Raw genomic sequence first — 26,131 nt, forward strand, 5'->3', positions numbered from 1 at the left:
AACAAGTATAGCTCTGAAGTTGCTTCACTACCTGAGCAGGCGAGGCCCTAAGTGAAGACTGCCCAATGGGCTTGAAGCAGTTAAATTTGTCTCATTAGTTCTACTGTTGAAAATTGAACACAGTCCTGGAAGTATTTGTCACTTGCTTAATAGATCTTGTACATCCATTCTCCCGTTTGTTAGTTGCTACCACCAACATTTGCATCTTGTGGCCTTGAAGTGTACTGTCTATAAGATGCACGGCTTCAACTTATCAAAGCTTTTTCAATATGCCTATCAAATTTGTGATCTCTCTTGTTTGGAAATTAAAGGGCAATAGGAATATTGGGCCAGCACTGCCACCATTTCTGCTTTAACTCTCAGATCGTGCTGGCTCCATACCTTTGCTTCATCTGTACCAGGTCAAAACCCTGAACTCTTCATCTAGCAGCATATTTAGATCACATACTGCAGCAATTCAAGAAGACAGCACATCCTGACTTCTTAAGGGCAATCAGGGATGAACAAAAAAAAGGCCTTTTTTTTTTGCAATGTCTAGATCTCAACTGTAAGTAGAAAAGCAAATCTCTGGAGTTCCCTCAAAACTCTTGGGTGCCTCTTCTCTTCCTCATCCAAGATAATCCTTAAAATCTCTCTGACTAAACTTTGGTCACTTGCCATATTTTCCTGTAACTCAGCAAGTTCTCTCCAATATAATCCACTATAATGCTTTGAAACATACACTAAAATGAGATGCTATGGGATGATTGCCTCTGAATTTACTTGCTGGAAAATTTTTCTCCTTACTTATTATTGAAGTTTAAGTCAGTTTGTCCTTGAAAATGGCATTTCTATGCTCAAGCATCATTCTTTGACAATCCAGGAAAGTGTATATTTTCTTAGTATTTTTGATTTTCTAACATTTTCTGCATTTATCACAAATTTGTACACTGATTAGTATTCACATTATGATGAGTTATCGTCTTTCTCAGTGCTTATTTCTGATTCAGGAAATAAACATTAAGGTTAGTGAAAAAATGTTAAAATTTAGAGGATTTTTACAATCCTCTAAGATTGAAAAAAATCTGATTATAATGACTTCTATCAGTATAAATTAGAAGGATTGTATTGGATATTATAATTTGTAGAAATGTCAAAGATCTGTTTATTTTCAAAATAATGAAGTATTTTACAATGCAATATTATTTTGAAATTCAGTCATCAATGAAAGAAAAATCAAATTAAAGGTACCAAGAAGATTCCCTGTTCTGTGCTTTGTATGACAGATGATTAGTATGAACTGGAGTTAGCCAAATGGCAGATGTGCATGAACCCTAATATTTTCTACAGTACTGAATGGAAGAATCTTCCTACGTTATGTTCTCACATCTTTGAAAGAGACGTTATCCAATCTTTCAAAGGTATTGACTGAGCCAGCCAAGCTGCTGCAACATCCAATGGAAAATGCAATAAAAATTGCTTCAGATTGAAGTGTTATATACCCCTAGGGTTAATTTTTTCTGTGGACTGTCACTTTAAAATGCCAGGAGAATGAGACTGACTTTTGGACACTGTTAGATTTCTACTGACTATAAAATTGCTTGGTTACTATGGTGAGAGAGGTGGAGTTGTTTGATGGACAATGAATGTTTATGGTTTCTCGCGGCTTGTTTTAAATAAGCAAGGTCAGATGATCCTCTCACAGACACACATAGAGAGACACATGCTCAGAGTCGAGATGGTTTTGATCAATGAAAGACACCAGTGAGTGGGGTCACTGGTTTAAACTTTCGGTAGCCCAAAAGGGATGAGTTGAGATTGATCCAGAGTATTGATAATTGACTCTCACAAGTACTGCAACTAAAAGAAGTTTGCAGAGAAAGAGGAGGGGAGAGAAAGGTTTGAAACAGAAGAAACCTAGTGATAAAGAAATCACTGCTTGGACTCTCTTCTAAGTAGCCCGCAAGGTTGTGTTTGATTCCATTGGAATACGAAGTGTGATTGTCACATAGTTAATCCACAGGAGTGGGTTCTCTGGTGAGGGGAAAACCTGTGAGAATACCACGTGTGTATTTACCCTTTGTCTGGGTGTGGTAGTTCACTGAGAAAGGCACCCCTGTGGCAAATCACTGCTGGAGTTATTTCATATGTCGTGGAACTGGATAAGTGGCTATCACGTTGTGTATTTGGGGTAACCGTGTGGAATCTACCAGTGTGTCTACCCTTGCCTGAGTGGTGGTTCCCTTGAAGATAGTCCCCTTTGTGATAAGCTACTGTTAGTGATACTTCATGTGTGGAGTGGAACAACTTTGGAGATAAAACCTACTGCTGTTGTTATTTTGTATTGCTGTCGTGGAATCTGTGGAATATCGACGTAATTGCCTTCTCACAACATTCGCCTTTGGATTACAAATATCTCGCATTATTTAACCTGATGATCGAACTGAACTTTCTTACATACCATCAGAAGACTGTAACTCTTGCCACCTGAGCTTGAATAAGTTTGGGAACTTTATCTATACACCTATATATGCATAACACTGCTAACTTTTGATCACCTAGTTAAGTTTATTTAGTAATTGCTAATAAAGATAGTGGATTTTAACATCAAAAACAGACTCCAGGTGTGTTCTATTGCTGCTGATACTTTTACAGTGTTGTGTGCATGTAACCGGTACTTTCCCCAGGGTTGCATATACGTAACAGATGAATATTTTTATATAGAGAAACAGATTCCAATAAGAGTTTAGTTTTGAATTATGCCAATCAATTTTATGAAATGTATTAACTTAGTGTCAATGTAATTTATTGCTGAGGACTGGCATGAAGAGAGCATAAAGTGTAAAATGATAATGTTTAGAAGTTATTTTCAAAGCCAAATAAAATTATGCAAACAGTTGTATCCATCTAACAAAGTTTGTAGTAAGATGTTTTTCATGCTATGAACTTATCAGTTTTGGGGAGCAGGAAAGGGAATAGGCACATTAGAACTTAATGAGAAAACAATCTTTTGAAGGAAAGTAGAAATATAGTGCAGTGTACATTCCAGAAGTGGAATATTAAATGAGGGTGTACTTATTGTTATTATTAAAAAGTATGAAAACTTTGTCATCTAAATTATTTTATATGTAAAAAGAGTAAGGAGGATGCAAGAGTTTTGCTGTCTTGAAAAGGTGGTCACTGCTGCAAGTGAATCTGTTGCAAGCATTTCAAGAATCTATTGTTTAAAAAAGCTTATAACAACAGATGGGAAAGATTTTCTGTTTGGTGTCCAGATAAGGAGAATTTTGGCATATACTCAATCCCAAAGGTACTCCTACACATGGTATTCAAAGCCGCCTTAAATCAAAATGCAAACACAAACCATCATTTCAGTCTTCCTCATTAGGGGTGTGGGGGTGGGGATATGTTGGACAGAAAATACACCCTTCAGTCTCCAGAATTATGACGCTACTTAGAAAACCTTGCTGCCATGTGACCTTTCATGCCAAATTGGCACCTGTATTTGCTGTCCTTAATTTGAACTAGTGACTTCATCTGCCATTTAGTTCCTGAGACTGCAATAGCCAGTCTCAAAGTGAAATAACACTGTGCCTTTAAGGACAGTACAATGCTAAGATCATCTCCAAAATTGCTGTCTACGTTTTCTAATTGACTTCCCCTTCCCCGTTCTACATCAATCTGAAATAAAGTACGACTTCATGTAAATATAAATAGTGTTATTTCACTTTGAAACTGGCTGTTTGCAGACTCGATGGAAATTCTGCAGATGCTAGAAATCCAAAGCAATGTACGCAAAATACTGGGGGGACTCAGCTGGTTAGGCAGCATCCATGAAAATGAACAAGCAGTCAACATTTCGGGCTGAGACACTTCTTCAGGACTGGAAAGGAAGGGGAAGGATGCCAGAATAAAAAGGTGGGGGATGGGAAGAAGGATAGCTAGAAAGTAATGGGCGAAACTAGGTAGGTGGGAAAGGTAAAGGGCTAGAGATGATGGAATCTGATAGGAGAGGAGAGAGGACCATAGGAGAAAGGGAAGGAGGAGGGGCACCAGGGGGAGGTGATAGGCAGGTGTGAAGAGGTAAGAGGCCAGAGTGGAGAAGAGAAGACGAGGGTGGGGGGGGAATGTTTTTATTAGAAGGAGAAATTGATATTTATGCCATCAGGTTGGAGGCTACCCAGGCAGAATGCAAAGTGTTGCTCCTCCACCCCTGAGGGTGGCCTCACCTTGGCACAAGAGGAGGACGTGGACAGACATGTCGAAGTGGGAATCGGAATTAAAATATTTGGCCACTGGGAAGAGGGGTAGTCAAGATAACTCTGGGAATCGGTAGGTTTTTCGAAAGATATTGGTTGTTAGTTTGTCTCCAGAGATGGAGACGAGTGGAAATAAAAGGATCCTTGTCTGGTTGGCTGCCAGTAGCTAATGGAGTTCTACAGTGGTCGGTGTTGGGACGGCTTCTTTTTCTACTGTATATCAATAATTTAGGTGATGGAATAGATGGGTTTGTTGCTAAGTTTGCACATATAAAGATTAGTGGAAGGACAGGTAGTATTAAGGAAACAGGCTGCAGAAGGACAGATCAGGAGAATGGGCAAGAAAGTGGCAAATGAAGTACAGTCAACACACATCAAAGTTGCTAGTGAACGCAGCAGGCCAGGCAACATCTCTAGGAAGAGGTACAGTCGACGTTTCAGGCCGAGACCCTTCGTCAGGACTAACTGAAGGAAGAGTTAGTAGGAGATTTGAGAGGGGGAGGAGGAGGTCCAAAATGATAGGAGAAGACAGGAGGGGGAGGGATGGAGCCAAGAGCTGGACAGATGATTGGCAAAGGGGATATGAGAGGATCATGGGACAGGAGGCCCAGGGAGGAAGATGGGGGGGGGGGGGTAGAACCAGAGGATGGGCAAGGGGTATAGTCAGAGGGACAGAGGGAGAAAAAGGAGAGTGAGAGAAAGAATGTGTGTATAAAAATAGATAACGGATGGGGTACAAGGGGGAGGTGGGGCATTAGCAGAAGTTAGAGAAGTCACTGTTCATGCCATCAAGTTGGAGGCTGACTGTACCTCTTCCTAGAGATGCTTCCTGGCCTGCTGTGTTCACCAGCAACTTTGATGTGTGTTGCTTGAATTTCCAGCACCTGCAGAGTTCCTGTTGTTAAAGAAGTACAATGTTGGAAAATGCATGGTCGTGCACCTTGGTAGTAGAAATAAATGTACAGACTATTTCCTAAACAGGGAGAAAATCCAGAAATCTGAGATACAAAGGGACTTGGCAGTCCTTGTGCAGAACACCCTAAAGGTTAACTTGCAGGTTGAGTCGGTGGTGAGGAAGGCAAATTTTAGCATTCATTTCAAGAGGTCTTGAATACAAGAGCAGGGATGTGATGCTGAGGCTTTATAACGCACTGGTGAGGCCGCACCTTGAGTATTGTGAACAATTTTGGGCTCCTCATCTGAGGGAAAAAAAGCGTGCTGACTTTGTAGAGAGTCCAGTTGCCATTCACCAGGAATATTCTGGGAATCGAAGGGTTATCATACGAGGAACATTTGATGGTTCTGGGTCTGTACTTGCCAGAATTCAGAAGGATGAGGGGGGATTTTATTGAAACCTTTTGAATGTTGAAAGACCTAGATAGAGTAGATGTAGAAAGGATGTTTCCCATGGAGGGGGGAGTCTAGGATAGGGGGGGCACAGCCTCAGGATAGAGGGGTGTCCATTTAAAACAGATGCAGAGAAATTTCTTTAGCCAGAGGGTGGTGAATATGTGGAATTATGACCACAGGCAGCTGTGGAGGCCAGGTCATTGAGTGTATTTAAGACAGACATTGATAGGTTATTGATTGGACACAGCATCAAAGGTTACAGGGAGAAGGCTGGGGAATGGAGTTGAGGAAGGGAAAAAAGGATAAGCCATGATTGAATGGCAGAGCAAACTTGATGGGCCAAGTGGCCTAATTCTACTCCTATGTCTTATGGTCTTGTGGAGAAAGGGGAGGAAGGTGGCAGACATGGACCAAGTGAATTTAAGTGCAGGGTGGAAATTGGAGGCCAAGTTGATGAAATTAAGATGCTCAGCATGGGTGCATGAAGCAGTACCAATGCAGTTCTCAATGTAGCCAAGGTGAGAATCTCTTGTGTTTATCTTTTTTAATTTTTTGTTTAAGTGGCATTTGTGTTTGCTGTCTTTTGCTGAAATTGTTTTGTGAGTTCTTACTCTGCATTTTGTAGGCCAAACTTTTCAAATGGGACTTCAAGGACTCTTGCATAAATTTATTGATAATCTGCATAGAATGACCAATCAGTGTTTCAAACATGTGACCTTACAATTGGTACTGATTGAATATAATTCTTTTGCCTTCTTTGCCATCTCCTTTTTTCATTCTTTGCAACCAATGGACCTGTTCCAGTTTATATTTATTGTATTGTCCTGTTTTGACCTTACATATTTCAGGATCTCTGTTTACTTTTTGGAAGCTGTGGTTTGAATCAGTATGTTCCCCTTTAGCATTCCCTGTTCAATTCTGTGCTGGGGTGCATCTGCGTTCATCAGCGTGTCACTTTCTGCTGCTCGTCTCTGCTAGCATCAGACCTACAGCTCAGATTGGATTTCCTTCACTGTCCATGTCATTGCAAACAGCTTTGAAATCACTGGCGGAGGGATCAACGTTGTTATTACTGAGAGGAGTTTCCCGTTGTGGAATTATCCAGCAGTAGGTTGATCGTTTCAGAATCAGAGACAGCTGTTTAAAATGGAGATGAGGAAGGTTTCTTTTCTCTGAGGTTTTGAATCTTTGGAATGCTGTACCCCAGGGCTTTCTTGACATGGAATCATGGATTATACCCAAAGCAGACTGATAAGCATTTGAGCTACGTACAAGGGGGTCAAAAGGTATGAAGAGAGTGTAGGAAAGGGGTGTGAGGCTATGATTGGATTAATTGTTATTGAATTGCACAGCAGGTCTAAGGAACAGATTGACATGCTCCTGGTTCTTGTGTTTATTGAGGAATTAAATGATTCCAATTGCTGCCTCTAGCTTTATATCAGGGAAAGCTGATGTAGCAATGTGGTTGTCGTCTAAATCTTCTGTAGTAAGTGTTTACAACTACGTGTTAATTTCTTTAGATATGTACTTTAACCAATTTTGACCAAAATATTTAAAAATGCATAGGTACATAATGTCACTGATCAACTGGTGCTTAATGATAACTGTGACATATAGAATTGTCTGGAATTATACTTCAGTACTTTGTTATGTTACTACAATAATAAGACATCTCCAGATCTGAGTCGATTTATTATTGGAATCATGTTTGTTACATGGTTGTGAACTGGTCTGGAATTTCCAAGACCTGCTTTTCATTGACAGACTGGATACTTTGAGAGTGTTTTGCCTCAGATGTTAGTATAAACATAAAAAAAGATATGAAAACATCTGACGGCAAAAGTCTAGGTTGTCATAAGCAGTTATAATGCTATATTAATCACTACTAATGCACCTTTAAGTAAATCTACAGCCATTATTCACTTAAGTGTAGGCGTGCAGCTTAATTTTGTTCATTGTAGTTGGTCCTCTTCAATTCTACAAGGATTTCATTGATCTGCTGAGGAGACCACATCCAATGCGTTCTGTAAAACTAAGCTGATCATATCTACTGGATTATACTCATTCACCAATCATTAATTTTTAAAAGATTTTTTTTTAATAAAAGGCTATTTTCTACCAGTCATGTCTTCATAATAGCTTCATAATGCAGTTTGCTAATATTCCTTATCAAATGAATAATCAAAAATATTTGTATTTGTAATAATCTTAGAATGCATTCCAGCTAGAAGTTTAGATGAGTGCTGTAAACAATTACCTTGTTGCCATAGTCTAACACAGTGTAAAGATAAGGACATGTTTGGCACAGCTTTGTGGGCCGAAGGGCCTGTATTGTGCTGTAGGTTTTCTATGTTTCTATACAAATTGTTACTGTTGCTGCAGGTTAGATATACCCTTCATTTTGCTGTTGATATTTTCACTCACAATAGGTCTCTCTCTTTGATTGAAGATAAAAGTAGAAAGAAAAAGGCATTAATCCATTTTAGAACGTTTGGAGATGACATATATCCTTTAAAGATTGCCAGGTGATGTTCTATTTCTTTGACAGGAAGCCACGTTTTGTATTGTGCTGCGTGGAGCACGTCTTGGGCAAGCTATCCTAAGTGATGTCCTTCAAGCAGGTTGCATTCCAGTAATAGTTGGAGATTCTTACATCCTCCCATTTTCAGAAGTGCTGGACTGGAAAAGGTAAGCAAAAATACAAATATGAAGAGGAATTAGAGTTTGAGGAGGATATACAGGTTTTGAGATTATTTAGCCAAGTTAATTATGCGAAGAAATGTGTAACATTGCATTATAATGTAATTCATTTTCACAGGAAAACAAAATTTGAGAGATTTGGAAACATTGATGTACAAGGAGACTTGGGTCTCATTGTACACTAGTTACTGAAACCAGACATATCCTCCTTATCCAAGGAAGAATATACAGGCCATAAAGGAAATGCAGCAAAGGTTGTAGACTGATTCCTTGGGTGGCAGGCCTCTCTTATAAGGAATTGGATCGATCTCATCTATATTTGCTGTGGTTTAGAAGAATGAGAAGGAAATCTCTTTGAGACTTCAGTTGGTCTAGAATGAATGCCAGAGTTAATTCAGCATTCTTGAGTGGGGGGTAACAGTCGAAGGATATGTAGTGAGACAGGAGAAATTACAGTTAGCTGTGAGGAGAAATTTCATTATAGGGTGGTGAACTATAGAATTCTATGCCAAGTCCTGGTGACATCCTTGTAAATTGTTCGCTGCACGTGATACTCCAAATTCAGACTTATTAACATCATACGGTACTGTTCAAAAGTCTTCAGCATATAGATATATAGATAGGATGCCTAAGACTTGCACAGTACTGTAATTGTCAACATGCAGTAAAAAACGAGTTTGTAAATCTGGCGGGAGCAAAGGAAGTTGGAGTGGTGAGGGTGGAGTGCTGTAGGATGGGTGTGGGACAGGTGGCAGAGGAGGAGTGCTGGGGCAGTGGAGGGTTGTGTGACACGGGTACATTCACACCCAGCCCTGAGACACCAGGAGAGGTCAGTTGATTCCAAACAGTTGGTTTGTTGATCATTACAGAATGTCTGTCTGTTGCATCCTGCTCTGTCCCCTCTCCAACCTTGATTTCCCCTCTCCCTGTCCCCTTCCCACTCTCAGTGTACAATGGAGTTCCATATCCGAGTCAGGTTTATCATAACTCGCATATGTCATGAAATTTGCTTGTTTGTGTTTTGCAGCAGTACAGTGCAATACATAAAATTACTGAAGTCCTGTCAGTAAGTTTTAGTATATGTGCCTAAGACTTTTACACAGTACTGTACATCTTCACATAGCATCCCATAGACCTCAAATAAAGGGAAAACCCTTGGAGTTTCAAATATAGAACATAGAACATAGACATAGAATAGTGCAGCACAGTGCAGGCCCTTCGGCCCACAATGATGTGCCGACCCTCAAACCCTGCCACCCATATAAGCCCCCACCTTAAATTCCTCCATATGCCTGTCTGGTAGTCTCTTAAACTTCACTAGTGTATCTGCCAATTCTCATTCTCATTCTTCTAAACACAGCAGTTGTAGATAAGGTTGATCCAATATCTTATAAGACAGCCCTGCCACCCTAGGAATCAGTCTAGATCCTTTTCTGCATTCCACTTATGGTTTGTATGTTCTTGATTTACGAAGGCCAAAATGTCACTTTACAACACTGTCTACCTGTGTCGCCAGTTTCAAGCTATTGTTCCCAGATCTCTTTGTTCTACCATAGACCTCAATGCTCTGTCATTCTCTATAAATCCTACCCTGGTTTGTCCTGCCAAAGTGCAACACCTGATACCTGTCTGTATTAAATTCCGTCTACCATTTTTCAGCCGGTTTTCCCAGCTGGTCTAGATCATATTGCAAGCTTTGATAGCCTTCCTAAATGTCACAAATTTGCTGTTCCAGTTTACCACTTAAGTCTAAATTATTAAATATAGGTGATAAACAACAATAGACCCGTCACTGATCCCTGTAGAACACCGCTAGCCTTCCAGTCAAAAGGACAAACACCCTTTCTTCTCTGCTAAGCCACTGCTGAATCCAATTCATTATTTCATCCTGAATACCAGGTGACTGAACCATTTGGACCAGCCTCCCATGTGGGACTTTTGTCAGAGGCCTTACTAAAGTCTACGTTGGCAATTTCCACTGCCTTTCCTTCATCAACCTTCCTAGTAACTTCCTCAAAAAACTACAGGATTGGCTAGATGTTACCTACCCTGCACATGGCCATGTTGACACGCCCAGATCATGCTCTGTCTATCTAAATACTTGTATATCCTGTCTCTTAGAATACCTTACAATAATTTACCCATGACTAATGTCAGTGTTACTGGCCTATAATTTCCCAACATATTTTTAGACCCTTTCTTAAACAACGGAGCAATCCTATGGCACCTCACCTGTGGCTAAGACTGAGATGCTGTAAATTTTCAATATTTCTGCCACAGCCCCTGCGATTTCTGTACTTGCCTCCCACAAAGTTCAAAGGGATACTTGTCACACCCAGGGGATATAGCCACCCCAATTTACCTCAGCTAGAGAGTACCTTTTTCTGCTTTTGTTTACTCTGTGTCTGTTTCACCAATTTATTTTGGCGCTCACATTCATTCAATGTTTACAGTAACTCATGGCTTAAAACAAAATGCTACCTTTAGCTGTGTGAAATCTTTTACTACTTGCAGCTTCTACCATAATGTAAGTTTGAGCGAATAATTAATTGAAAATTGCAGTGTTCCACAGTTTAAATGTTGTGCAAGAATTTAATTGAACAAACTGAGATTGGTGAAATCTTATCAAAACAAAGTTTTCCAGGAAAATCAGTGCAATTTCTGAATTTATATTTTCTATATCTAAGAACATTGCAGCTTAAGTGGATAGATCTTTTGGTTTCTGCCTTAAACGTGCACTGAAATTTAGATGTTAATTTTCCCAGTCTGGCATTCCCGTAATCTGTCCATTTTGAGTTTTATAAGGCTACGGTCAATAGACAAATGTTCTAAAGTCTTTAAGTAATTAAACTAAACTGCACAGTTCCTTCAAAGAGACAACTTGAGCAGAATTGACCATCTGTTCTCTTTCTATACTGTAGAGTTCTATGAACGATTAAATCAAAGATTTGATTTTTCACTATTAAAAGGTATGCTGATAGTTAATGTTCATAACTTGCTGTTTTTATAAAATCTGTTTTTTAAAAAATAGATTTGTTTCACATTTAAATCAATATTTTTGTGTTTTGTTAAACCACTGTATCTTTATGGAAATTAAATGAAGAAAGTGCTGTGCCTTGTTTTTAATCCATAAGATAAATCATACAAAGCAGGAAGATTCTAAACGCAGTCTTTAATCTATTTTGAATTACCTAGCAGGATACTTAAACTGGAATTTAGTTTCATTTTCACTGAATTTTCTATTCCTTTGACCAGTCAACTTGTGAGGAAGGAATACATTAAGATGTGGTATTGCTATCATCAATCTATTACTGTTTGTATTTAGTTTTTTTTGTGGTTTTCACTACTGTCAGTCATGCAAGTACTGGATGGAGACTCAAAAATAGACATTAGACAATAGTTGCAGGAGTAGGCCATTCGACCCTTTGAGCCAACACCGCCATTCACTGTGATCATGGCTGATCACCCACTATCAGTATCCAGTTCCTGCCTTATCCCCATAACCTTTGATTCCACTATCTTTAAGAGCTCTATCCATCTCTTTTTTGAAAGCATCCAGAGACTTGGCCTCCACAGCCTTCTGGGGCAGAGCATTCCATATATCCACCACTCTCTGTGTGAAAAAGTTTTTCCTCAACTCCGTTCTAAATGGCCTACCCCTAATTCTTAAACTGTGGCCTCTGGTTCTGGACTCACCCATCAGCGGGAACATGCTTCCTGCCTGCAGCGTGTCCAATTCCTTAATAATCTTATATGTTTCAATAAGATCCCCTCTCAGCCTTCTAAATTCCAGAGTATACAAGCCCAGTTGCTCCAATCTTTCGACATATGACAGTCCCGCCATCCCAGGAACTAACCTTGTGATCCTATGCTGCACTCCCTCAATAGCAAGAATGTCCTTCCTCAAATTTGGAGGCCAAAACTGCACACAGTACTCCAGGTGTGGTCTCACCAGGGCCCTGTACAGCTGCAGAAGGACCTCTTTGCTCTTATACTCAATTCACCTTGTTATGAAGGCCAGCATGCCATTAGCTTTTTTCACTGCCTGCTGTACTTGCATACTTGCTTTCAGTGACTGATGTACAAGAACTCCTAGATCTCGTTGTGCTTCCCCTTTTCCTAACTTGACTCCATTTAGATAATAATCTGCCTTTCCGTTCTTACCACCAAAGTGGATAACCTCACATTTATCCACATTAAACTGCATCTGCCCACTCACCCAGCCTGTCCAAATCACCCTGCATTCTCATAACATCCTCCTCACATTTCACACTGCCTCCCAGCTTTGTGTCATCAGCAAATTTGCTAATGTTACTTTTAATTCCCTCATCTAAATCATTAATATATATTGTAAACAGCTGCGGTCCCAGCACTGAACCCTGTTGTACGCCACTGGTCACTGCCTGCCATTCCGAAAGGGACCCGTTAATCACTACTCTTTGTTTTCTGTCAGCCAGCCAATTTTCAATCCATGTCAGTACTCTACCCCTAATACCATGTGCCCTAATTTTGCCCACTAATCTCCTATGTGGGACTTTATCAAAGGCTTTCTGAAAGTCCAGGTACACTACATCCACTGGCTCTCCCTTGTCCATTTTCATAGTTACATCCTCAAAAAATTCCAGAAGATTAGTCAAGCACGATTTCCCCTTCATAAATCCATGCTGACTCAGACCGATCCTGTTACTGCTCTCCAGATGTGTCGTAATTTCATCTTTTATAATTGACTCCAGCATCTTACCCACCACCGACGTCAGACTAACCGGTCTATAATTCCCTGTTTTCTCTCTTCCTCCCTTCTTGAATAGAGGGACAATATTAGCCACCCTCTAATCCACGGGAACCGATCCTGAATCTATAGAACATTGGAAAATGATTACCAATGCGACCACGATTTCTAAAGCCACCTCCTTAAGTACCCTGGGATGCAGACCATCAGGTCCCGGGGACTTATCAGCCTTCAGACCCAACAGCCTATCCAACACCATTTCCTGCCTAACATAAATTTCCTTCAATTCATCCATTACCCTAGGTCTTTTGGCCACTATTACATCTGGGAGATTGTTTGTGTCTTCCCTAGTGAAGACAGAACCAAAGTACCTGTTCAACTCGTCTGCCATTTCCTTGTTCCCCATGATAAATTCATCTGTTTCTGTCTTCAAGGGCCCAATTTTGGTCTTAACTATTTTTTTCCTTTTCACATGCCTGAAGAAGCGTTTACTATCCTCCTTTATATTCTTGGCTAGTTTACCTTCGTACCTCATTTTTTCTCCACGTATTGCCTTTTTAGTTACCTTCTGTTGCTCTTTAAAAGTTTCCCAATCCTCCGGCTTCCCACTCGTCTTTGCTATGTTATACTTCTTCTCTTTTATTTTTATGCTGTCCATTACATCCCTTGTCAGCCACGGCCTCCCCTTACTCCCCTTAGGATCTTTCTTCCTCTTTGGAATGAACTGATCCTGCACTTTCCACATTATTCCCAGAAACACTTGCCATTGCTGTTCCACTGACATCCCTGCTAGGGTATTGTTCCGTTGAACTTTGGCCAGCTGCTCCCTCATAGCACCATAGTTCCCTTTGTTCAACTGTAATACTGACACTTCCGAGTTTCCCTTCTCCCTCTCAAATTGTAGATTAAAACTTATCATATTATGGTCACTACCTCCTAATGGCTCCTTTACCTCGAGGTCCCTGATCAAATCCGGTTCATTGCACAACAATAAATCTAGAATTGCGTTCTCCCTGGTAGGCTCCAGTACAAGCTGTTCTAAGAATCCATCTCGGAGGGACTCCACAAACTCCCTTTCTTGGGGTACCAACCTGATTCCTCCAGTCTGCCTGCATGTTGAAGTCCCCCATAACAACTGTAGCATTACCTTTGCGACATGCCAATTTTAACTCTTGATTCAACTTACACCCTACTACCAGACTACTGTTTGGGGGCTTGTAGATAACTCCCATTAGGGTCTTTCTACCCTTAGAATTTCTCAGTTCTATCCATACTGACTCTACATCTCCTGATTTTATGTCCTCCCTTGCAAGGGACTGAATATCATTCCTCACCAACAGAGCCACCCCACCCCCTCTGCCCATCAGTCTGTCCTTTCGATAGGACGGATACCCTTGAATATTCATTTCCCAGGCCCTGTCCACTTGAAGCCATGTCTCTGTTATTCCCACAACATAATACTTACATCATCATCAAAAATGTTGCCACACTCAGATGGAGAAGATTCTTCATTGCTGTTTCTGTCACAATTTTGTTTTACCAGTCAGGGTTGTTAGCATTGAGCCGAACCCCCGAATCTGGAGGACCAGTGGACCACTTTTAGTCTGGCCTCTACCCTTTGACCTGTTGGGCATGTGTGATCCTGCCAAGAGCCAAAGCATAAAGCCCTGTCTCCAATCAACATAGCTGTCTGGCTCAGTGAGGCACACAGGCCTACAAGCCCTACGACAAGATTGTGGTCCTCTTGGAGGTGTGCCAAGATTAAATACAATAAACTGAGCTTTCAGTAGTGTTTACTCCCTTCTTGTAGGAACAGGCAGTGTTTACCATACAAATTAGGAAGAACCAAGGCTTCAGAATCAGGTTTAATATCACTGGCATATGTTGTGAATTTTTTTGTTTTGTAGCAATAGTACATTGCAAAACATTATAAAACTACAAATTACAGTAAGTATATACTGTATTTTAAAAAAAAATAAGTAGTGCAGAAAGAGGGGAAAATTAAGAAAAATACTGAGGTAGTGTTCATGGGTTCATTGTCCATTCAGAAATCTGATGGCAATGGGAAGAAGCTGTTCCTGAAATGTTAAGTGTGTGTCTTCAGACTTCTGTACACCTCCTTGATGGTAGCAATGAGAAGAGGACATGCCTGGGTAATGGGAGTTTTTAATGATGGATGCTGCCTTTTTAAGGCCTTGCCTTTTATAGATGTCTTGGATGGAGCTGGCTGAGTTCACAACTTCCTGCAGTTTTCTCCAATCCTATGCAGTGCCCCCTCCATACCAGATAAAAGCATAAGACATAACAGAATTATGCCATTCAGCCCATCAAGTCCACTCCACCATTTCATCATGGCTGATTCCAGATCCCATTCAATCCCATACAATTTCATACACCTGCCCTCTCACCGTTTCTCTTGATGCTCTGACCAATCAGGAATCTATCAATTTCTGCTTTAAATATACCATAGACTTTGCCTCCACCACAGTCTGTGCAGAGTATTCCATTGATTCACCATTTTTTGGCTTTTAAAAATAATCCCCTTTACTTCTGTTTTAAAAGGTCGCCCTCAATTTTGAGGCTGTGCCCTCTAATTCTGGATACCCCCACTAGAGGAAACATCCTCTCCACATCTACCTTATCTAATCCTTTCACCATTCGGTAGGTTTCAATGAGATCTCCACGCATCTTTCCAAATTCCAGTGAGTACAGGCCCAAATCAACCAAATGCTCCTCATATGTTAACCCCTTCATTCCTGAAATCATCCTCATAAACCTCTGGACTCTCCAATGACTATACATTCTTTGAGATAAGGGGCTCAAAGCTGTGACAATACTCCAAGTGTGGCCTGACTAGTGTCTAATAAAGCTTCAGCATTATCTCCTTGTTTTTACATTCTATCCCACTTGAAATGTATGCCCATTTCCCTTTTTTTTTTACCACAGACTCAACCTGTGAATTAACCTTCTGGAAGACTTGCACAAGGATTCCCAAGTCCCTTTGCACCTCTGATTTAGAATTTTCTCCCCGTTCAGATAATAGTCTGCGCTATTTGTTCCTTTTACCAAAAGGCATTATCATACATTTCCCAAAACTGTATTCCATTCAGCATTACCTACCCTTCCAGCTATCTTCACATAATCTACAAACCTTGCCACAAAGCCTTCAATTCAATTATCCAAATCATTGACAAACAATGTGAGGAGCAGTTGTCCTAATACTGACCCTAAGGAACACCACTAGTCTCTGGCAGCCAACCAGAAAAGGCCCTCTTTATTCCCACTTGCTGCCTTCTGTCTGTCAGTCATTCCTCTATCCATGCCAGTATCTTTTCTGCAACACCATAGGATTTTATCTTGGTAAGCAGCCTCGTGAGGCACCTTATCAAATTTTTTCTGGGAATCCAAGTAAATGACATCCACTGCCTTTCCTTTTCCACACTGCTTGTTACTTCCTTGAAGAACTCTAACATAGATTTGTCAGGCAAGATTTCCCTTTACAGAAACCATGCTGACTTTAACTTATTTTGTTATTAGTCTCCACGTACCCTGAAAACTCATCCTTAGTAATAGACACCAACACTTACCCAACCACTGAGGTTAGACTAACTGGCCTATAATTTCCTCTTTTCTCTTCCTCCCTTCTTAAAGAGTGGAGTGGCATTTGTAATCTTCTAGTCCTCTGGGACCATGCCAGAATCAAGTGATTCTTGAAAGATTATAGCCAATGCGTCCGTTATTTCTTCAGCAACCTCACTCATGACTCTGGGATGTAGTCCATCTGGCCAAGGTGACTTATACACCTTAAGATCTTCGAGTCTGCCTTGCACTTTTTCCTTTGTAATAGCAATTGCACTCACTCCTGCTCCCGGACCTCCTGGCATACAGCTAGTGTCTTCAACAATAAAGAAAGAAGCAAAGTACTTTGTAAGTTCATCTGCCATTTCTTTGTCCCTCATTACTACCTCTCTAGCATTATTTTCCAGTGGTCCAGTATCAACTCTCACCTCCCTTTAATTCTTCATATAACTGAAAAAACATTTAGTATCCTGCTTTATATTATCGGCTAGTTTGGCCTCATATTTTATCTTTTCCCTTGTAGCTTTTTTTAGTTGCCTTTTGTTGGATTTTAAAAGCTTTCCAATCGTCCAAATTCTCACCCACTTGTGCTACCTTATATGCAGTTTCCTTGGCTTTTATGTATTCCTTAACTTCTCAGCCATGGTTGCCTAGCCCTGCTATTTGAGAACAACTTTTTCTGTGGGACATGTCTATCCTGCACCTTGTGAGCTATTCCCAGAAACTTCAGCCACCTCTGTTCTGCTGTCATCCCTTCTAGTATCCCTCTCCAATCCACCTGGGCATGCTCCTCTCTCATGCATCTGTAATTCCCTTTATTTCATTGCAATACTGATGCATGTGATTTGCGCTTCTCCCTCTCAAGCTGCAGTATGAATTCAATCATATTGTGATTACTGCCTCCTAAGAGTTCCTTTAGGTTAAGCTGACTAATAAAATCGAGGTTATTACACAACACACACTCTAAGGCAGTCTTTCTCCTAGTCGGCTTGAGCACAAGCTGATCTAAAAAGCCATCTCGCAGGCATTCAATAAATTCCCTCTCTTGTGATCCAACACCAACCTGATTTTCCCAATCCCCTTGCATATTGAAATTCCCCATTACAATTGTGACATTATGTTTATTACATGCACTTTCCAGCTCCCTTTGCAATCTCAACCCCATATCTTGGCTACTACTTAGAGGCCTTTATATGATTCCCCTAATGTTTTTTTTCACTTTTGCAATTTCTTAACTCCACCCACAAAGATTCGCCATTCTCTGAGCCGATGTCACCTCTTTCTAAGGGTGTAATTCCATCTCTTACCAAGAGAGCCAGATCACTGCCTATGCCTTCCTGCCTGGCTTTTCAATACAACATATATCCTTAGATGTTAAACTCCCAACTATTACCTTCTTTTAGTCACAGCTCAGATGGTGATGCAACTAATTAGAATACTCTCCACAGTGCATCTGTGGAAATTTGTGAGTGCCTCTGGTGACGTTCTTGGTAATTCCCTCAATATGTTGGACCCAAGATAGATCCTCAGATCTTGAAACCAAGGAATTTGAAACAGACCCTTTCCATTTCTGATCCCACGCTGAAGACTGTTGTGTAATCCCTCAACTTCCCCTTCCTGAAGTTCACAATTAATTTCTTGGTCTTACTGACGTTGACCCGGCTGGTGTGTATCAGCATAGTGGCATCAGCGCTGGACTGTGGGGCGGGAGGTCCCGAGTTCAAATCCAGCCGGCTCCCCTGCATGCTTTTCATGCGTGCTGGGTTAAGAGCTGGTGATCTCTTTGAAAAAAAAACTTAACCAGCAGAAGGCAGTGGCAAACCACTGCTGTAACTTGCCTCGTATGCGATTTCCCATTACGTCAGAGCGGCGTGGGAGGAAGTCGTCCGCTAACCAGAGAAATTCCGGATACGATGTGCCTTTCCTTTACTGACGTTGAGTGCAAAATTGTTCCTGTGACACCACTCAGCCAGCTGATGTATCTCGCTCCTATACACCACCTCGTCACCATCTGAAATTCTGCCACCAGTAGTTGTGCTGTTGACAAATTTGTAGATGATGGAGTTGTGCTTAGCCACACAGTTGTGGGTGTAGAGTGATAGTAAAGCTCAACATGCATCTTTGAGGTGTGCCTGTGTTGACTGTTAGTTACAAAGAGATGGTATTTATGATCCGCACAGACTGTGCTCTCCTGGTGAGGTGACTTTATAACTGACTGGCATGCTTCAGTATATAGCAAGGATAGTTTTCCAGAAAATATTAACAGACAATAATGGACATTATGCCATAAGATGGTATGTGATTGAAAGCATGATTGAAGAGAAGTTGTATGAAGCAGAAAATTAGGGAATTCCAGAATCTGGATCGTGGCAACTGAAGGCATGGTTACCAAAGGCAGAAAGATGTAAGTTGGACGTGTGCAAGAAATCAGTTTATATTTTCAAGTGTATTTGAATGTTAATGAAGATGATACACAGGGATGCACAGGCATGCTTGTTTTGTACAACAAATCTTGGCCTCAAGTTGCCTTGGACCAGGTCTATGCACTATCAAGACAGTGTAATTGCTGCAATCCAATGTTAATAGAATTCCACAAATGGGCATTTTTCATTCCTGAAATTGCTGAATTGAAAGCAAATTGCCCTTATGTTGAGGGGCTGGCAGTGAAAATACAATCTTTTTTTGCTGAGTCAGATCATTCCATGTATGAGCAGGATTGCCTGGAGCAGATATTTGTCCCCAGTGATGGTAGTGAATACTGAGTCCAAATTCCTAATCAGAATTTCATGCTTCTGTCATTATATTCTACAGTTATAAACTGATCTAAAGCTTTCATGTCGCATTTGCATCTTGGATTGGCACCACTACTTGTTGACAGCAGTATAAATTAAGTGAGAATTAGTGGTTTTCAACTGAATGCATCTAATCATTATTATCTGTTAACTTTTCTAGAGCTTCTGTAGTTGTGCCAGAAGACAAACTTTCTGAAATGTACAGTATTTTAAAGACTATTCCCCAGCAGCAAATTGAAGACCTGCAAAGACGGGTAAGGCATAATGAATCTCTTCAGTAAATATGATTTGATATTGCAATTAGATTTGATTGTGTCTACATTTTCCAGCATTCTGTTAGCAAATTTTTTTTTGTGTGCTTGCACAAACACAAATAAAGTCATTGTGTATGAATATAAAATGTGCAAGCAGATGGAAGTGAACAAAATGTATTAAAAGGACAGGGACGATTAAACTTTCACCATTCCCACTGATGAAATACCAGGAATAACTTTTATACTTTATACTTCATTGTTGCCAAACAATTGAACGTACAATCATCATAGCGATATTTGATTCTGCACTTCCCACTCCCTAGATTACAAATCGATAGTAAATATTAAAAATTTAAATTGTAAATCATAAATGGAAAATATAAAATTCAAAGTAAGGTAGTGCAAAAAGACTGAGATGCAGGTCTGGATATTTGGAGGGTACAGCCCAGATCCGGGTCAGGATCCGTTCAGAAGTCTTATCACAGTTGGAAAGAAGCTGTTCCCAAATCTGGCCATACGAGTCTTCAAGCTCCTGAGTCTTCTCCCAGAGGGAAGAGGGATGAAAAGTGTGTTGGCTGGTGGGTCATGTCCTTGATTACCCTGGCAGCACTGCTCCGACAGCGTGCGGTGTAAAGTGAGTCCAAGGATGGAAGATTGGTTTGTGTGATGTGCTGCGCTTTGTTCACAATCTTCTGCAGCTTCTTCCGGTCTTGGACAGGACAACTTCCATACCAGGTTGTGATGTACCCAAGAAGAATGCTTTCTACAGAGCATCTATAAAAATTAGTGAGGGTTTTAGGGGATAGGCCAAATTTCTTTAGTTTTCTGAGGAAGTAAAGGTGCTGGTGGGCCTTCTTGGCAGCGGACTCTGCTTGGTTGGACCAAGTCAGGTCATTTGTGATATTGACCCCGAGGAACTTAAAGCTTTTGACCTGTTCCACTTGCGCACCACCGATGTAAATTGGGTCGTGCGGTCCACTACTCCTTCTGAAGTCAACAACCAATTCCTTCTTTTTGCTGACGTTGAGGAATAGGTTATTGTCTTTGCACAGTGCCACCAGGTTCTCAATTTCCTCTCTGTAATGAATATTTCCTTATTCATCATCTCTTTTGGATGATGAATAAGGAAATATGATTTTCTTTACTGATATATATTTCCTATTTTAGTAACTCTGGTAATCTTGCATCTTTGGGATTCTGGACTGAGATTTCACAGACTAATAGAGCTATTAATAATCCATGAAAATGGGGTTCTGGTGTACTTAAGGGCAACATGGAAAACAAGAATGTGATGAACCAGATGGCATTGGATTTCTGTGGTAATGGAATAGTGGATTATTGAAGTTGTGACATCCTTTCTTAAAATGATTTGTGTGTGCATTTAACCACTTCTGTTTAATTCTGATAATTTCTCATTAATTTCCACAGAACCATTTTCTGTGCTGTATCCCTAAATATAAAATCTAAAAACCTAAGAGTGCTATTTTATTTAAAGGCACAGCACAGTAACTGGCCCTTCTGGCCAAACGAGCCCATGCCACCAAATTGGTCATGCACCCACATGACCAATTAACTTACCGAGCCATATGTCTCTGGAATGTTGGAGGAAATCCACTCAATCCCGGGTCTGTAAACACCTTACAGACAGCGACGGAATTAAACCCAGGTCCCTGCAGCTGTAATAGTGTTACTCTAACCACTATCCAGCATACTTCAGAAAGTAGTTGCAGTCTTCTCTAGTTCATGGCTGACCTCACTTTTTATCTCGCCATTTACCTATTTAACCAAAGTAGAACATCAAGAGAGCCATTGAGCCCCTCAATTATGCACTGCCATTCATCAAGATCATGACTGATATTCTGCTTTAATATTTCCTGACCTGTCCCAAAATTCAATGATTCCTTCAATTTTGAAAACTCCATATTTTTTTGATTCTACAACACTTCAAAGGAGAGAATTCCAATGATCTGCCACTTTCTGACTGAAGAATTTTTTTGTCTTTGCAGTCCTTAGTAGCATTACCTTTATTTTGTGACTGTGATCCCTAGTTCTGGCATAGCCTAGTGAATCACTTACATGCAACAGATATGCCATCCCAAGAACCAACTAAATCAATCCTCAATTTTAAGCTTAAACAATTTTGGGTAAGTAGATACTAAAATTCAGTGTATTACATAAGTGTTTAGAGGAGCGAGGGAAGGAGGGGGATTTATTAGTTCCAAATATTTCCAACATTTGGTTTAATTTTACAAATGATTTGCACACATTCCTCATTCAAATTTTATGTCTTCCATCTGCTTTATTACATACATTGTTAATTACTTCAAATATTAATCAATATGATTTCCAGTTAATAAATTCATTTTAAGTCAGCTCTGTCACTATTTTTGAGTCTTGCCATAGCATGCTTCATCAAGTTGCTGGACTCTGTGTCAGTGTAACAGATCAGTAGTTCTGTATTGCCTACCTCAAATAGTGGTGACACATTTGTTGCTCTCCAGTTTCCAGGCGCCAGGTCAGCATGTTGGAAGATGATAATCTGACCTCACTTATCTTCATGGCCACCTTTTTCAAAATTCTAGGGTCCTTGGGATTTCTCAATTCTCAGGTTCATTAATTTCCATAACACCTTTTAAATGTATTTTCTGTTTTACTTCTTGGGCTTTGGTTTTCCAGTGTTTCTAGGAGGCTTTTTTTTCTTCTAGGAAGTCAACCATGCCGTATCAATACAAGTTCTATGCTGACACATCCCTTGTTGGTAGCAATGCCCCTTTTCCTTTTCTTTATCATCCTTTTCAAAACAGGAGGAATCAAAAAAGAAATTACAAGGCAGTTAACTTAACATTTGGCATAGGGAAAATATGTTAGAAGCTTTTAGACCATATAGCAGGCTACAGTCCACTGTTATCAGGCAGTGACTGTAAGAGGTAACAAATTGGGAACAGAAGCTTGTGTAGTGCAAGCATTAGTTTCCACTTATCAGACCATGCCTAGGAGTTGCATGAGCTTTGTTGTAATAAATCCATGTGTTGTTTCAGTTTTGAGAAATTATAAAAATGTTATGAAATTGTCAACAAGTACATAGGTGATTATATAAAAATATAAGCAACTATAGGAAAGTTAACCTCCAAGAAAAAAAGTTTTGAGAAATTATAAAAATGTTATGAAATTGTCAACAAGTACATAGGTGATTATATAAAAATATAAGCAACTATAGGAAAGTTAACCTACAAGAAAAAAATAATGATTTTACTCTAATCCAACACCTGGATATCAAGACAAATTACATCTAGTCTATTAGCATCCACAAATCATTAAAAAATTACTGGAATATAATGAAAAAAAGTATTAAAAGGTATTTGTCTATGTTGCTATTAAACACTTTCTAACATAGTGTAATCACTGATGGGACCATTCAGATTCCGACACCATTGCAAGCTTGGTCCATGCAAGGGTAAAAGAATTGTGTTTGATGTGAGGAAGGAAAAAGGGAACACAAAATTCCAACAGATTTGTCCTTCTGTTAAAATGCTTGCAACAATCTAGTCATAATTAAGACCCTGTTTCATCAGAGGTCCAAATACAAGGCCCCAACACAACACGCTTTATTTAGGCTCTGCTACATGTTTGACCATGTCTGGGTCAAAGTAAGGGACTAAAATGACATTGCAACACTGGAATGGCAGCTGCTGGATGTTGGGGAATCTTGGTTGCTGTTAATTGTGACCAACTTCAAGAAAAGAGACAAGATTAATTGTGGTAACGATAAGTAGTCTTCCTGCTTAACCATGGGGCAGGTCATACCAAATATCTTCCTCATTAAGCTCCTCCCCGAGTTGAACTACAGATTCCATCCACTGAGAGATGCAAAAAAAAATGGAGCTGCACCAACTATTATACGTGGTATTCTTTTTAACCTCACTAAAATCCTTTGACTTTGTCAACTGAAAGAAATTTTGGAATTTCCTCCTTAAGTGAGGTTATCCCCAAAAATTTATCACCGTTCTACATCGGCTGCTCAAGTGCATACAATCAGTGATCCTAACCAGCAAGTCTCATACAGACTGAATCCCATTGCAGAATGGAGTGAAGCAAAACTGTGACAATCCACTAACCCTTTCTCAATTTTATTTGCTGTAGTCTTGCACCGACAATCATGTGCTTACTATTGGAATAGAGCTAATTCAAAGGACCAGTGAGAAACATTTGTCTCCTCCTTTCAGGCTGGCTTATCTAATAGAATGCATAACTGCGCTTGCAAATACGTACACTCAGTCGCCAAGTTACAGGTCATTGCTGATTCTCTCACAGAAATCTTTGAGAGGATGGACCAAATTCTAAACATTTGAAAGGCACAGCTCCACTGTCAATGGACTCTGCTGCTAAGTACAACACCTCAGCAATAAACATTCTTAGCAAGACCTTAAGAACCTGTGGATTACTCTTTGTATCTCTCAATGCAGACTTTGATGAAATTTACCAGTGCACTGGCACAGTTAACTGTGGAAAAGTGTTAGAAGTTTAAGCCTTCAAACTTGGCATCAAACTTGTGGTCTGCAAAGCGGTTGTGATCTCTACCCTTTTGTTTGCTTAGGGGATGTGGTGAACCTAGAGAGAGCATTTGCAGCACCATTGTTGTTTTCATTAAAACCCTTCAAATCCATAAAAGGATAAGATACAGGAGTAGAATTAGGTTATTTGGCCCAACACATCTGCTCCACCATTTCATCATGGGTGATCCAATTTTCCACTCAGCCCCAATCTCCCATCACCTTCCCCATATCCCTACCTGCCCTGACCAATCAAGAATCTATCAATCTCTGCCTTAAATATATGTAACACGCTGTAAGGTTTCACTGTTAATGTAATGGCTCCTTGCAATGTTTCACTGCGAGTGTAATGATTTCTCTGCAGTGCTTCACTGCTAATGTAATGGTTTCTCTGTAGCAGCAATGTTTGGGTTATGACAAGAGATAACGGGACTTTAGAATGTATGTTATCCAATGAGAGAAGTGTTGTTCTTTCTTGTGAGTTTGGAAGAGAGATTTTCAGGGTCTTTTGTTGGAGAGAGAAGAATAAGGAAGATGTGTGTGGAAGGAGCTGGGAGATGACCGGACAGAGTGGACTGGGAGCAAGGGTCCGAAGGTCGATGATGTTCGGAGGAGGTCGATGGTTGCTGAATAGCCGTATCAGTGAGTTCCAACTGATTTGGGGAATTGTAACCCTCAGGCTCAGCCAGCACGCATTCGTCTCGGGAAAGACAACCTCTGGCCCCACCAAACTAAGAAATCTCATTTGTGTGGATGCTGTGTGATGTGTTGCCTGGATACAAATCTGCACCGCAAAATATCAGACAGTATACCATATGCAATTAAATGATTGAACTTTATAAATCTTAATCTGAATAAAGGGTTAGTGAAGAAAATAAAAAGAAAAAGGACTCTTTTTAAGGAAAAAAGTCAAAAGTGCATGTTGGAGCTCACTGATACGGCTATTCAGCATTCATCCACCTCCTCCGAGTATCGCCGACCTTTGGACCCTTGCTCCCAGTCCACTCTGTCCGGTCGTCTCCTGGCTCCCCCCACATGTGGCTTCCTCCTCCTCCTCTTCCTGACAAAAGACCCTGAAAATCTCTCTTCCAGACTCACAAGAAAGAGCAACATTTCTCCCATTGGATAACATACATTCCAAAGCCCCATTATCTCTAGTCATAACCCAAACATTGCTGCTACAGAGAAATCATTACATTAGCAGTGAAACATTGCAGAGGGGCCAATACACTAGCAGTGAAACCTTACAGTGTGTCACGTAAAGAATTGGCCTCAACAGCTGCCTGTAGCAAAGAATTCCACAGATTCACCATTCCCTGGCTGAAGACCTTCCTGCTCATCTCCGTTCTAAAAGGGCATCCCTCTGTTCTTGAGGCTGTGTTCTCTGGTCTTAGACTTTCCCACCATAGGAAACATCCTGTCCACATCCACTCTATCGAGGCCTTTCACCATTCGATGGGTTTCAATGAGGTCGCCCTTCACCCTTCTGAATTCCAGTGAATACAGGCCCAGAGTCATCAAGTGCTCTTCAAATGACAAGTGATTCAATCCTGGAATCGTTTTTGTGTACCTCCTTTGAACCCTCTCCTGCTTCAGCACATCCTCTCTAAGATAAGGGACTCCAGACTGCTCAAAGTACTCCAAATAAGGCCTCAGCGTGCTTTATAAAGTCTCAACACTACATCCTTGCTCTTATTTTCTATTTCTCTTAAAATTAATGCTAACATTGCATTTGCCTTCCTCACCACAAACTCAACCTGCAAATTAAACTTTAGGGAATCCTGCACAAATCCCTTTGCACTTCAGTATTTTTGTATTTTCTCTCCATTTAGAAGATAATCAACCTTTTCATCTACTAAAATGCATGTCCATACACTTCCCAACACTGTATTCCATCTGCCATTTTTTTTTTTGCTCATTCTCCCAATCCATCTTAAAA

General features: G+C 40.4%; 1 protein-coding gene across 2 annotated transcripts in view; it reads left to right on the forward strand.

Moving 5' to 3' along the window:
- Positions 1-26,131, forward strand: part of ext2 (exostosin glycosyltransferase 2) — a 165,667-nt gene that overhangs the window by 45,680 nt on the left and 93,856 nt on the right. For both annotated transcript variants that reach the window (XM_063061769.1, XM_063061770.1), the window contains 2 exons: positions 8,137-8,276; positions 19,549-19,642. In XM_063061769.1, the coding sequence (XP_062917839.1) occupies positions 8,137-8,276; positions 19,549-19,642 (234 nt within the window). The remainder of the gene's footprint in view (positions 1-8,136; positions 8,277-19,548; positions 19,643-26,131) is intronic.

Source organism: Mobula hypostoma, chromosome 11, assembly GCF_963921235.1.
Source record: "Mobula hypostoma chromosome 11, sMobHyp1.1, whole genome shotgun sequence".
Taxonomy (NCBI): Eukaryota; Metazoa; Chordata; class Chondrichthyes; order Myliobatiformes; family Myliobatidae; genus Mobula; species Mobula hypostoma.